The following is a 14,781-nucleotide window of genomic DNA, read 5'->3' as shown; positions in this document are numbered from 1 at the left end:
AACTTTGGGAAGTTAAATCAACATCTGGTTGCTGTGGTGTAGTGGTTATCACGTCAGTCTTACACACTGAAGGTCCTCAGTTCGATCCTGGGCAGCAACATTTTTACTTTTTTTTTCTCAATATTTTGAATGAGAAGAAAAAATGATTATTTATAATTATATTATATACATAATACATATATAAAATGAAAAAATGGAGTGATGTAAATAAAAACTCTTTTTTTTATATGTATTTACATATACATTGTATTCTTTTCAAACAAACAATAACATTGTTATATATATATATATATATATATATATATCTTCCTCTGACAAAACATGATTGTAAGGTCAAATAATTGAGTCTCAACTGCAGACTGCAGTGAAGTTATGAAGCAGGGGAGCCGCCACAATCTTCTCTGGCTCCATCATGGGACTAAACATACAACTATAACTAGATATTCAAAGAGAGAATATATATAGTTTGTTGGCATTAGTTATGCACGAGTTATTGTGTATCAAATAATCAAAATCTTGGTTTCATTACCGTTTGTAGTGCCTGGTAATGATACTGAAACTGAGAGATAGAGATTAAGAGATAGAGATTGAAATAAATTTCAGTATTCTGTTTGGTGCAAAGTAAAAAACAGAAATTAAAACAAAAATGAAGCGCTAATTTAATTTGCACAAAGAATAAAATTAAAATTAACTAATTGAAATGAGAGTATTTTAGATATAAAATGTTATTAAAATTTCAGTCTCTATCTCTAAAAATTGAAGTCTTCTGTGTCTCTACTTTTTGGAAATACTAAAATACTAAAATTTTAAAGACAAAGACAGAAATTTTAGTATCAATCTCTTAACCAACAAATATGATACTTAGTCTCTATCTCTATCTCTCAATCTCTGTCCCAATACTTCAAAACAAACTCTACCTTAATGATTTAATGTGACTGAAATGGAGGTCTACTTTATGAGGTCAAAAAATTGAAGGGTGAATATGAAAACTGAAATAGGCTTGCAATAAATAGAGTTAAACTTAAACCTAACTCATCATTATCAACTGTCAAGCAAAAACCAGATAATTAGCAAAAGGCAGGGAAGGTGGAGGCCCCTCAAAAGCAACTCATATCGGAAAATGTCTCTTGGTTTCCCTATGCTCTATTTATCATGTTAACCTCAACCCTCTCATTCTTGTCTCTTCTAAATCAGCCTCCATGGCCCCACACCACTCTAGCTTTTGACCTATTTCTTAGAGAAATTACTGTATATCTTCGAAATATTTAAGTATAATTAGATCAATTATTTCCATCTATTAACATAATGAAGTTTTAGATTAAAATATTAGTTTTAAATAATTGACTTTTTTCTCGAAGACAAATAAGTTCTCAATGAATTAAAAATTCAAAAAATATCTCTTATTTTTTAAAATGCGTGACATCTAAATTTTTTCGAAGGATCGATTTGTCTTTATATATTTTAGACGCAGAAACTTAAATGTCTCGTAATTTAAAAAATCCGGGACGTTTTTATATTTTCAATTGGTTAAAAATTTATTTGTCTTCGAATTAAAAAGTCAGTGATATATTTATCTTTTTTTTTATAAAATATAATTCGCTTAAGTGTTTTATAATAGTATCTTTAATATTTAATTTTTAGTTTAATTTTATTTTTTATTTTAATAAATGATATATCAATATTTGTAGAACTACATGTTATCAATGGTGATTTAAAATTTAATGTCAAATTTATCACTCCAACGTTTGGTTTTAATTTATTTTAAATTTTATACAAGGTGACAAAATTTATTAATTCTCTACTAGAATGAAACAATTTCTTTAAAATGAGACAAATTTCATTTCATCAATTATCTTTAATGCAAAGTAAAATTTAAATCGTTTTACTTTATGTATACATTTAAAAGTCCAAAAATACTCCATTAGAGTTGTTGTAGGTAATAATTCTCATCTTTGATTTCCCTTCTTCATCTTTACACATTTTCACTCCATATTTCTAACTTTTCATACTTTTCCTCAACAACACTTCACGGTGGTAGGCCTCATGCATTAATGGTTTTATTTTGATTTAACATACAAGCCCATGTGTACATGTCTCATGCACGTATAAGGAGGTTACTTGTTCTACAAATCAGGTTGCTCTCACATCTAGAAACAACCCCACCTAGGTCCTTAAATGTTCTTGGAGCATCACTTTCTTTAGGATCATATATATCTGATATTATCTATATATATAACAGCCCCCCAATAGAACTTTGATCCTACTATATATATACTTTAGTTGCATTGCAGTTATAAAACTAGGCTAATTAGCACGTTTCTTAAGATCTTGATTTCTATATATTTATGCCCACTTTCAAAACCTTTCCAACTGTCTCCTCTTGCTTCTTATTCCCTCTCTGCCTCTCCTCTGTTTATTTTCTACAAAAAAAAGTTGTTACCAATTGGCTTTATCTGCAATTGGAAATTTCAGATACATGTCCAGAATGTGCTCTAGTGTTGATGTCAATGAGAAAGAGAGCATCTTTCTCAAGAGAAACAGGAAAAGGGTCATTGGAACATGGTCTTTGAGGTTGCCCAAAGATCCAAGGTTGTCACCTGTGAGGTTCCTACTAAGGCTTGGAGCAAAGGTTGCAAGTGTTATAAGAGTTGCTTCTATGAGGAGGAGATCCTCAAGAAAGGTTTCTTCTTCCTCGTCTGCTTCTTCTTCGATTAGGCCACGACCATCATCAGACAACACCGATTCGCATCGTGCTAAAGCAGTCCAAGATTGCATTGAGTTCTTACATTCTTCTTCCTCTAGGGAGAGTCTCAGTTGAGAAAATATTTTCCAAGGTTACTGGTTTCTGGAGATGTATATTACAAAAGAAGGGTACTTTTGCTTAGTTGAATTGACATGTTAAAAGTTAAGAATCAGAAGATAATCTACTTAAGGTTGCTGCTTGCAAGAGATGTATGTTACAAAACAGGGTACTCTGTTAAACTCTGTAGGAATATAATGGAGGGTGATGCTTTGTGAAATATATGCCACTTTGGCAATGCAGTGTGATAAGATATTCTCACATAATACTGGCTCAAATCATTGCTTCATTTGCAGAACTTTTTGTCTTGCATTAATTAGAGTACATAGTATGTAGTTCTAATCTGTCGCATTCTAGATGTGGTTATCAGTTTTCATTTTTTCTATTAGCCATTATTATCTGAATTTGACTAGTGCCTAACCTTCCCCTTATACTTTATCATGTGTAATAAATTAAGTGATCAAAATTCAACAAACTCAACAAGGAAAAAGAAAGAAAAAATCATTGTCAAATGCCTGAATTGTTCAGTTTCAATGAACTCCGAAGAGGATAATTAAATTATGAATTTAATTTTGATATACGGACAATGTAAAGTAATTTTATATGTGCATCTAATTACATATCATCATGTCAGTAAAAATAATCACTTTTCACAATCAACGCATTAATTGTGATTTAAAATTAACGAACATGATTGAACGATTTTGTAAAATAGTTAACTTTTTAATTATTCAAAAGAAGATCCCTATTGCGACACTCAAGTTTCAAAATCTTAAGTAACTGACATAAAAGTTTGAAAAATTGGTTGTACAACAACTTGTGAGTGACAAGTTCTTTGATAAAGAAGAACTACAACTAATAAACCAGCAGTTTAAAAGTTTGAAATTTTGGTTGTATAGTCACTTCCAAATGAAATAATCTTTGACAAAGTTGCATGAAGAACTGCAACTAATAAACCAGCAATTTTATGGGTGATGGGCCTGAAAATCTGTAAATATCCAAATTTACATATCCTTTCATCGTTTCATCATATTGTAGAAGAGTTTTAATACACCGAGAGCATGCAAAAATTGCAGCTTTCGATAGACAAAAATAGTGGCAAAAAGAAAAAATATGTTTCCTCATGTCTTTCTGCTTAGTCTTTGTTGAAAGAAACTTCAATAAAGCAACAGTCTAATAACATCACCACCATAATCCAGTGGAACAGTTACCTTATAAAGCTTGGACGGTTATCTATGAAACAATTTGTCTTCATTGAAAGATTGTGACAACAAAAGACTTTCCAGGCAGGCAATGATGGTAAAAAGAGAATAGAAAGCAGTAAAGTTCACATAGAGGCTAATAATTTTCAATAGACAACTCATATCATTATAAGAACAAAACAGAATTCCACAGAAAATAACAATAACAACAAAACAGAATTCCAAAAATCCTAGAATCCAATGAGAGATTTTTCAGGGTCCTAGAATATACTGAGGATCCAAAGTTACATTAGGCAGTGGATAAGAACAATAAAAAATCATACTTAATGAGGTCCCTTTCAACCACCATATGCATTATTAATGCATCAACATGATCATATACTCAAGTCAAGACTCAAGATCATAGACATGAAAATAAGAATGCATGATACAGAGGAATTCATTCAGTAGAAAATGAATTTGTATGTGCAAGGCAAGTTTTTCACTCCATATACTATGTAGTATATGCCTCCGCAGCAATTGAAACATATTATACATGGTCAGATCCTAAAAAATCATAAAGAGAAAAAGGTTCAAATATATGTATCGTTAAGTTCAAATAAAACCCCAAAAATTTAATAAAGAATATACAAAAGAAGAAAACAGAGTATGCAGACAGAGACAGGTTTCACAAACCTCGTACTGACCTGAAACCAATGGAGTGATGAAGAAGCTATCGAGATTGAATCAAGTACGAGCTCAGTTCATCAAGAACCCTAACCCCCAATTCCTAAATCCATTGCTAGGGAATCTCGCAACCTCACCCAACCCTAAAGATGCCATCTTTCTCTACAACACAATGCTTCTTCATCCCTTCACCCACAACCACTATACCTTCACCCACGCACTCAGGGCGTGTACCTTACTCCACGCACGCTCCAAATCCCTCGAAATCCACGCGCACCTCGTCAAGACTGGTCATTTCTCCGATATCTTCATCCAGAATTCGCTCATACACTCCTACCTTCTTCAAAACGACGTCGTTTCCGCAAGGCAAGTTTTTCACTCCATCTCTGACCCTGACGTCGTTTCGTGGACTTCGATCATCTCGGGACTCTCTAAGTGCGGATTTGAATCAGAAGCCATCGAGAAATTCGCCTCCATGGACGTGGTGCCCAATGCGGCAACACTCGTTAGTGCCTTGTCCGCGTGTTCTGCCATGAAAGCTCTGAAATTCGGCAAGGCGATTCATGGTTATGGGATTAAAACCGTGATTATTGATGGGAACTTGACTTTGTGTAATGCAATGTTAGATTTGTACGGAAAGTGCGGGTCTTTTGTGAATGCAGAGAAACTGTTTGTGAAAATGCCTAAGAGGGATGTGATTTCTTGGACGAGTTTGGTGATGGCTTATGCACAAGGAGGGCGTTGTGAGGAAGCTGTGGATGTGTTTAAGAGGATGGTGGATGAAGGAGAAGCTGAGCCAAATGAAGCAACTGTGGTCACGGTATTATCTGCATGTGCTTCTGAGGGTGCTTTGAATTTGGGGCAATGGGTGCACTCCTACATTGATTCAAGGTGTGACCTTGTGATTGATGGTAGCATTGGGAATGCATTGCTCAACATGTATGCTAAGTGTGGTGACATGAAAATGGGGTTCGAGATTTTCAACATCATTGTGCATAAGGATGTTATCTCTTGGGGTGCCGTTATTTGCGGCATGGCGATGAGTGGTCACGGTAAGCAAGCGTTACAGCTCTTTTCGCAGATGGTGGTTCATGGTGTTGCCCCTGATGATGTCACATTCATTGGTTTGTTGTCTGCATGCAGTCATGAAGGAATGGTGAGTGAAGGTGTTATGTTCTTCAAAGCTATGAAGGATACTTATGGCATTGAGCCTCAAATGAGGCATTATGGTTGCATGGTTGACATGTATGGAAGGGCTGGTCTTTTTGAAGAAGCAGAGGCTTTCCTTAGAGGTATGCCTGTTGAAGCTGAAGGACCCATTTGGGGTTCCCTTCTTCTAGCATGCAAAGTTCATGGCAATGTGAAAATGTCTGAATGGATCAAGGGACAACTCAGTAACAGAGATAATGTTGGTGTTGGTACACTTGCTTTGTTGTCTAATCTTTATGCAAGTTCTGAAAGATGGGATGATTCTAATAAGGTTCGAAGACGAATGAGAGGGGTTGGATTGAAGAAGATTGCAGGGTGTAGTTGGATTGAGCTTGAGATGCCCACCAACCAGATATTGGCTTCAGATTTATGTGTTGCCTAGAGAACTTAATGGTCAGGATCAATGAATTTGTGAACTGTATAAACCAATTTTGATTATATAAATTCCAAAGGTTGAAAAATAAGTGACCATCCTCAACAATTTTGTACTTCTGTATATACTTTAGACTCAAATATGACCTCTTCTATTTTTAGGTAACTCGACTCAAATATGACTTATTCTATTCTTGTACAATGCAGTTAAGTTTTACTGTGTTTGTGGATTGGCAGAGCTAACTCTCTAAAAGTCTAAATAGATTTTTTTTTTCCATCCACACTTTGTTTCTTGATAAAATCTCTTGATGGTAGATTTCCAGTTTTGAATCTTTGATTCTCTTAATAGGATTTGGAGTTAATAACTGAATTGAAATTCCCACAGTTGACAGAAGCCCAATGTCCAAGGAATGAACCCATCTGAGTTTCTGACCCAAAAACACAGCAAACGACAAACAAATATTGAATGACAGAATATTGTGGAGGCAGCATACTAAATTAATACCTGATTAGTTATTCTAGATGTGATTCTTTAATTACGTGCGAAACATCATATGACATGACAAATTAAAGAACATGAATGGAAGAACAAAACTAAAAGACAAAGATAAAGAAAGCTGCATGAGTGGCATATGTATGACATGTCCCAAAGAAAACACAAATTCATTGGCAGAACATGGGAAGATAGGTGTACGTTCCCAAAAGTGATGGGGAAGAAAAACAAGGAGGCACATGCGTGAGGTTGTAATTGGTTTCAATTGATTTGCATGCATCTTTCAAGAATGTATGTTCTTGAGAAAATTCTATTATCATAAAGTCATTTTTTCAAACTTATATTATTTTTCGTTTAAAGCAAATATATTAATCACTGGTTGATAAAAAGTTACAGATTTCTCAAATCATCAACTAGAGTCGATCATCTTATACTCCATTGACGTGTGCAATTTTTTTAAAGTCTAATTAGCGAGTTAAGTGACACATATCCATGTAGATAACTTTAATGTTGATAGCTTAAATATGTGTTTTACTATCTTGCATAGGACTTTTTTTAATTATAGTTTCATGTCAACAGCTCCTCCGATGCTAAACCTACCGTACATAGTCGGTTCTAAATCCGAATAAAGGAGGAGGGTTATGTTAGGCCTTTGATAGACAATATAAAAATTTAGTCGAATCTTTATGACATGGATCAAAGACGTTGTTGCGTTAAAGTTAGGTCGTTGTCCGGAAGTAACGCATTGTATGGCTCCTGTACAATATCAAATGAGCAAGAGTCGTTGCATCAGTGTTCGGGTCTAGTGTTAAATAAGTAAGAGTTCTCGCGTTTTTGTGAACGGATGAGGATAAATAAGATAGTTCACAAAGAAGAAGGTAAAGGTAAAGGTCGGAGCGACAGAAAATTGAGATTTGATACATGTAACATAGACACTCTAACAGAAAAGTCCATGGAGGTGGTAGATACCATGACAAAGAGGAAAATTAACATCATGTACCTGCAAGTAGGGCTGGCAATAGGTATGGTAAGGTAGGATTTGGACTCTACCTTAACTCTACCCACGGGTTGAAAACTTTTTTAAAATTCTACCCTACCCTATCACGGGTTGAGAATTTCTCAACCCTAATCCCTATCTACACCCTAAAGTTCTAAACCCTACCCTACTCGACCCTACTCGCAGAAAAATAAAAAAAATTTAAGCAAATATAAAATTCAACCATTTCAAATTTCATACATATTAATAAAATAGAAAATAAAAAAACTAAGTTCAAATTAAAATTAATAAAATCTTAAAAAAATCTAACATAAAATTACAAATAATATTATCATCAACTAACTTAGTGGTTATTTCAAGTTTTTATAAGAGAAAGATTGTGACTTCAACATTCACTTTCTTTATTACATACATAATTTTTACATATATATTATATAATATATTAGGGATGCGAGTAGGGTAGGGTAAGGTATACCCTGAATCCGTACCCTACCCTACCCTACCCGAACGGGTTGGTCCGGTTGGGTACCCGCGGGAAGGGTATAGATCCCTACCTACAAGAAACAAAATAGGTCGGCGTGAAGGTTAGGGAGTTGGATAACTCTGGATTCAAATTTTGGTATACAGAAAAGGTGAAAAATAGGAATGGGATAGGTATTAGCGCCTATGCACCGCAAGTAGAATCAGACGAGCAACACAAGATAAGATTTTGGGAGGATCTAGAGAGTTTGGTCCAAGACATACTTTTGGGAGATAAGATTTTCTTAGGAGAAGATTTAAATGGCCATGTTGGAATAGAAGTAATTGGATATGGAAGTTTACGGAAGCCATGGTTTCGGGGTGGTCAATACCGAGGGTAAAACTATTTTAAACTTTTCCTCAACCTTTGACTTTCTTATCGCAAATACATGTTTTAAAAAGAGAGACGGACATCTTATAAGGTATAGGAGTGACATGACAAGCTTTTAAATCGACTTCTTCTTATTGAGGAGAGTCAACCAAAAATTTTGCATTAATTGTAAAATTATTCCGGAAGAGAATTTAACAACACAACATAGGATGCTCGTCATAGATTTTTGTGTTGAGTAAAAGTTGAGGAAAAGACATCATATGAAGAAGTCAAGGATGAGGTGATGGCAGATGAAAGGTGAGGAACAAAGAAGCTCCTAATAAGACAGGTAGGAGAAGAAACAAAGTGGAAAGGAGATGGAAGCGGGGAGAAGATGTGAAGAGAGATGGCAGAAGTTATTAGAAAAATAGTAAAAAAAGGTTTTAGTGAATCTATAGAGATAGGACCAAGAGACAAGGAGTTCTGGTGGTAGAATACGAGTGTACAAGAAAAGATAAAAGGAAAAATGAGTGTTTTAAAGAGTGGTCTTTGTGCCGCTATACAGATAATTGGAAAAAATATAAGGCGGCTAAAAAAGAGACAAAAGTGGCTATAAGTGAAGCAAGAACAAGAGCATATAAGGGTCTCTACTAGTCTTTAGGCACGAAAGACGGAGAAAAAAGTATATATAAAATCACAAAGAGCCGTGAAAGAAGGAGATACTTGGATTAGGTTAAGTGCATAAAAGATAAAAACTGAGAGATTTTGGCTCAAGACGAGAAGATCAATGAAAGGTAGAAAAGCTACTTCTACGAGTTATTTAATGAAGAACAGAAGACTCTTCCGAATCTTGGTCAGTTATGCACGAGGGAAGAAAATTAAAACTTCGACTATTATCGAAAGATTCGAGACTTCAAGGTAAAACAGATTTTAAAGCGGATGAAAAATGGCAGGACAGTAGAATAAGATAATATTCCGTTTGAAGTTTGAAAAGACCTTGGAGAAAAAGGCATCAATTGGTTAACCAAGTTTTTTAATGAGATTTTAAGGTCAAATAAAATGTCAGATGAGTGGAGAAAGAGCACATTGGTACCTATCTACAAGAATAAGAGAGATATGCAGAGTTGCAAAAATTATAGAGGGATCAAGCTCATAAGTCATACCATGAAGTTATGATAAATGGTGATAGAATGGAAGTTGAGACAAGAGACACAAGTAACAGAGAACCAATTTGATTTTATGCCAGGCAAATCCACCACTGAAGCTACATACCTGTTAAGAAGATGATGGAGAGGCACTGTAGTAATAAAAAGGATCTACACATGATGTTTATTGATTTGGAAAAAACGTATGATATGGTGTCAAAGGAGGTTTTATGGAAGGTTTTGAAAAGAAAGAGAGTAAGAATCACATATATTCGTACAATTAAAGACATGTATGATGGGGCTATAACTAGTGTGAAGACTCAAAGTGATGTGACAGAAAAATTTTCTATTGGTATAGGATTACACTAGGTATCATCTTTAAGTCCATACATTTTCACATTAGTCTTAGAAGTACTCGCAGAGCATATCCAAGAGCTTGTGTCATGGTGCATGCTTTTTGCCGATGATATCGTCCTTATGGGAGAGTCAAAGGAAGACCAAAATAAGAAGTTTAATTTATAAAGAGAAGCTCTAGAAGTGTATGGTTTGCACATGAGCCGTAGCAAGACGGAATATACAGAATGTATGTTCGGCCGCCAAAGGAAAAACCATAATAAAGAGGTGATGGTTGGAGAAAACATCCTACGAAAAATTAAAAATTTTAAGTATCTTGAGTGCATCATACAGGATAATAAAAAAATTGAACAGCGTGTAAATCATAAGATCCAAGCAGGTTGGTCAAAATAGCAGAATGCATCCAGTTTTATATGTGACAAAAAAGTGCCTTTAAAACTTGAAGATAAACCGGCTGTGTTTTATTATACAGAGTGTTGGGCGACCAAAGGGGAGTACGAACATAAGTTAAGTGTGACAGAGATGGATGAGTGGTTATACGCGATTGAATAGAATAAGGAACGAAGATATAAGAGAGAGAATTGGAGTAACACCTAGTGTGAAAAAGATAGTAAAATCACGTCTCAGGTGGTTTGGAGATATGAGAAGAAGGCTGACAGAGCACCCAATCAGAAGGGTGGATAAGATGAAAGATGGACAATTGATAAAAAGACAGAGGAAGACTTAAAAAAATCATCCATGAAATGGTCAAACAAGATCTATATATAAATGATCTTTCTGTAAACATAATACATGATAGAACTCAATAGCATTGTTTAATCCATGTAACCGATCCACCCATTAGGACAAGACTTTATTATTGTACAATTTCATGTCAAGATTAGCAATTAGGTAGAATAGTTTTCAAAGTGAAGACTCTGGATTATTTTGTTTGTGTACTTGAGAAGACAAGAATGATTACAACCACAATCACAATTCCTTGGTGTAGTGACAACTCCCAGAAACTTAGCTATCATTGTCTTGACACTTTTATCCATGTTTTGAAAATTCAAAGAGTTCAACATGCTCGGTTCTTCACCATTGATCACCAGCATACCATGTTGCATTTATTATATATATCCACACACACACACACAAATTATCAACAAGCAATTCTACATATTAAGAAGTCTTTTTCTTTTAGTTCCACAAAGGTACCACATGCTCTAGTTGAACTCCATAGGGTAGAATAAAACAACCTAAAGGAAAATGACACTACAAAATTTAACTTCACAATCATGTACTACTTATATTTAGAATTAAATCTAGAAGAACATATGTCATGTTCTTTGGCCTCTGATAACTGTTAAATTTACCAATCTGTCCTATCTTGTAGTCCATGCTTCTTTACAAAATATGCAACAGAAAAGAGAATAAGTTAAATATCAAGCTGCTTCTTCAGAAGACAATGAGACACAGAAGGAAGCAACAAAAGAGAAAAATTGAGATTCTGTTCAAGCATTTATCTGCCTCCATCTCTTGCCTTCTCAATCTGGAATTGTTAGTTGTCATGGGTTGATAAGAATTTGGGTATGCATACAAGTTTTCCGAGTTGCCAAACACTCTAGCATAAAACATCTCCCCAAACATTCCAACCAAAGAAGGGTATTGGGGTCCTGGATTCATGGTAGCACCATTGAGCAGCTGCGAAGTGGCAGCATCTTCCTCCTCAGGGCTTAAATACCGACCCTGATAAGGATTTCGATATGGGAGCTGTTGTCCACTCTGAGAATTTGCAGTCAATAGAGATTGAGCACTGGAAGCAGGCGGCCTTGGGGGCACGAAAAAATCACGAGACAATGCCTTCCTATCAGACGGAGCCTGGCCACGGCCGTAGAGAGGAACCATTGTGGTGTGGGATATATCAGCCTTGCAAACAGGACATTGTGGTGGCTCATCAGGTGCTAGAGAATCACTTTGGACATGGAGCCACTTGTAGATGCAAGGCCAGCAGTAAAGATGGCCACATAAAGTCACTACCGGTTCTCGGGCGAAATCTAAGCAGATGTTGCAATCAAAACAGCCATTGCAGCTTTCTGTCTCGGCTGCCGAATTTGGGATGGTTTTCCATTCCTGAGAGAAGTAGTGATCTATTGCCATAACCAAAGAACCCTTCTCAAGAATTTGGTCACCAAGTAAAGAGATCTGGCAGAATTAACATTGACAAAATGAGATGAAAGTGTAAATTGAATTAAATCAAGATATCACCAAGATGGTTAGGGTCAGTTCAACAATTCCCTAAGCAAAATTTCCAGTGCTAATCTCCAAGTTGTATATAGACTCCGAAACAAACAAAGCAATTATGTAGGCAAAGAACTCACCACTCCAACTTCTAAGTCCTTACCAACTAAAACACAGCATCTCTAGCAGTAAATAAACCAACCCAAATGTTTAATTATGAACTTAGCCACAAATCATGCATTGTTACTACCACGCGTGTAAAAAAGACTCTCAAAATCTCCAGGGGAAGAGATTTTATGTTATGACTCTCAAAATAAAGAGAAAAAAAATGGCTAATTGGTTGACTTTGATGCCTACAAAGTTCATAGATAATAATTGCCTCTTTACCCGTTCACATGCACATGCTTTTCTGCAAATTTTGGTGACAAGAGAGGGTCTATCTGGAAACCAAGGTTGACCACAGATCTCAAGAATGATGAAACAAGCTAAGGTCCCCACTCACATATTCTGGCATGAGACTGCAATTCTCGCTCACTTCACAAACTATAAAACATATAATCTCAAAAAGCAAAGCAAAGAGAAACACAAGATCTACAGTTCTACACGCTACAAGGTAGAGCCAAGAAAGCAAAAACAACAAATAGTAATAATGAAAAAAAAATAAAAATAAAAGAGAAAGACTTGATCATAAAGATGATGATGATATGAGAAAATAAGAAAGAATCAGCACAGATAAGCTATGAGGTGAGAAAAGAGAATATGAGAGAGCAAAGAGGAGAAGAAGGAAGAAGAGGCATACCCAGATGAAAAAAGGGAACAGCTTTGGCAGTGGGAGTGGAAGAAAGAAAACTCTCTGAAAGTAGCAACCAACCAACAATGACAATGGACAATGCTGAAGCTCTCTGCTCGTTGGATATGGATATAATGTAACCTTATTTTATAAAATATTATAGTCCTATTTATTCTTTATTTTATTTTATTTTAGAATTTTTAACTAAACATAGTTGAGAGAGACTGAAATAGATTCAAGAGTAAATAAATATTTTAACCTCTAAAAAATTTAGATGAGAATAGATAATTATTAATTAAATATTTCAATCATTTTGTTAAATAAAATATATTATTTGAATATTATTTTATTATTACTATCTTTTTGAGATTATTTTATCAAAAGAATTATTTACTCTAGATTGAAAAAGTGAAAGCTTGTATATGAAGCCAAGGCCCACCCACCCAATTTCATTTGCAGATTGATTGTCTTGTGTGAAACTTTTATACAATATTATTTTTATTATGAATAATATTAATTAATTGTTTTTTTATATTTTCTAGTTAATCTCCTTTTCTAGTGATTAATAACAACAATTAATACATAATATAATTTTATAAAATATTCATATGAGAAAAATTTATTCCTATTTCGCTCATCTAGAATTATCAAATGACTAAATTTTTTTAAGAGTAAAGTGACAATTAAATCCCTGAAAATTTTGATTTCGGATTAATTAGTCCTTAAAGAAAAAAAAAATATCAATTTAATCTTTTAGGATAGTAAATGGTGGACACATAATATCCTTCTATCAATTCATCAACTAAAACTTAACAGTGATACTTATATATACTGTTAATTACTCTGATGTGTCTATCTATGAAAGATAGTCATATCGATAAACTTTTGAAGCGAAACTTTACTTATTTTGATAGAATTGTGATAAATAGAGAACAGTTGATAAAAGATATATGAAAACTCAAAAAATAATAAATGCTTCACTATTCAAAATTACATCGTTTTTATACTCATGTGATAGTAATGAGACATACACGGAATACATGAACAATTCAGTTTCTTTTCATACTATTCATTGATAGAAGAACATACATGTCTATTCTTTACTATCTTGAAAAACCTAATTGATACTTTTTTTTTTTAAATACTTAGTCAAAAGTCAACTTTTTCGAAAATGTAATTATCACTTTATTTTTTTTTAATATATACTTGCACTTTTTTTTAATAGTTTATTAACAGGATATGCATATGCTAATACATGGTATCAAAGAGTTATTGCTGTCCTCAATGGAAAGGATTCAATTTGTTGCGGCAACGTTCACTATGTCCTACACTAGCTGTTCACCAGCTGAGATTTTTGCTTTTTCTTTTTGATTTTATCTAAGCGACCCCCTCAACTCTCTACATTAATTTATATTTATAACTATACTTTTTCGACTAGAGAAGGCGCTTTCTATTTAAATAGCTAGAGTTTAAGAGTAACATATCTTAAAAAAATCATATAATATAAAAATGTGACTTTGATAATCTATTGACTACAGATTAATGATAAGAAAATTAGAGAGACATATGCTTTGAAGTTTAAACACATCGCCAAAAATATCAATGTCCTTATCTAAACACAGAAATAGCAAAGTGTCCTTCGGAAAACAAAGAAATAGGAAAAAGAAATAAAAGGCCAGTAAGGTCCACTATGTGTCTTAGTCA

At 34.3% G+C, this 14,781-nt stretch overlaps 2 protein-coding genes and 1 non-coding gene across 5 annotated transcripts; 2 read left to right on the top strand and 1 right to left on the bottom strand.

Annotated features, from left to right (window-relative positions):
- The first annotated feature begins 27 nt into the window (after positions 1 to 27).
- TRNAV-UAC (transfer RNA valine (anticodon UAC)) lies at positions 28 to 100 on the top strand. Its single transcript has one exon. It is a non-coding gene; the product is annotated as a tRNA-Val (tRNA).
- Positions 101 to 4,397: 4,297 nt separating this feature from the next.
- LOC112714595 (pentatricopeptide repeat-containing protein At1g08070, chloroplastic-like) lies at positions 4,398 to 6,365 on the top strand. Its single transcript, XM_025766215.2, has one exon. The coding sequence runs from the start codon at positions 4,706 to 4,708 to the stop codon at positions 6,257 to 6,259; it is 1,554 nt and encodes a 517-aa protein (XP_025622000.1). The 5' UTR covers positions 4,398 to 4,705; the 3' UTR covers positions 6,260 to 6,365.
- Positions 6,366 to 11,205: 4,840 nt separating this feature from the next.
- LOC112714594 (E3 ubiquitin-protein ligase RMA1H1) lies at positions 11,206 to 13,205 on the bottom strand. Of its 3 annotated transcripts, none has more exons than XM_025766212.2 (2): positions 13,087 to 13,205; positions 11,206 to 12,251 (listed from the first exon to the last, which is right to left on the bottom strand). In XM_025766212.2, the coding sequence occupies exon 2, from the start codon at positions 12,204 to 12,206 to the stop codon at positions 11,505 to 11,507; it is 702 nt and encodes a 233-aa protein (XP_025621997.1). In that variant the 5' UTR covers positions 12,207 to 12,251; positions 13,087 to 13,205; the 3' UTR covers positions 11,206 to 11,504. The 3 variants fall into 3 exon arrangements, 2 of the variants coding, with proteins under 2 accessions (XP_025621997.1, XP_072061762.1); XM_072205661.1 differs by lacking the exon at positions 13,087 to 13,205 and adding an exon at positions 12,675 to 12,814; XR_011867036.1 differs by lacking the exon at positions 11,206 to 12,251 and adding an exon at positions 12,692 to 12,830 and having other exon boundaries at positions 13,087 to 13,190.
- Positions 13,206 to 14,781: the final 1,576 nt, after the last annotated feature.

This window comes from Arachis hypogaea, chromosome 10 (assembly GCF_003086295.3).
Source record: "Arachis hypogaea cultivar Tifrunner chromosome 10, arahy.Tifrunner.gnm2.J5K5, whole genome shotgun sequence".
NCBI classification, from domain to species: domain Eukaryota; kingdom Viridiplantae; phylum Streptophyta; class Magnoliopsida; order Fabales; family Fabaceae; genus Arachis; species Arachis hypogaea.
The sequence above is the reverse complement of the archived record's forward strand: the minus strand, read 5'-3'. Positions and strand labels throughout refer to the sequence as shown.

Bases quoted from the DNA above. Each gene is read 5' to 3' on its own strand.
- LOC112714595 (XM_025766215.2), top strand. From the start codon at position 4,706: ATGAAGAAGCTATCGAGATTGAATCAAGTACGAGCTCAGTTCATCAAG.
- LOC112714594 (XM_025766212.2), bottom strand. From the start codon at position 12,206: ATGGCAATAGATCACTACTTCTCTCAGGAATGGAAAACCATCCCAAAT.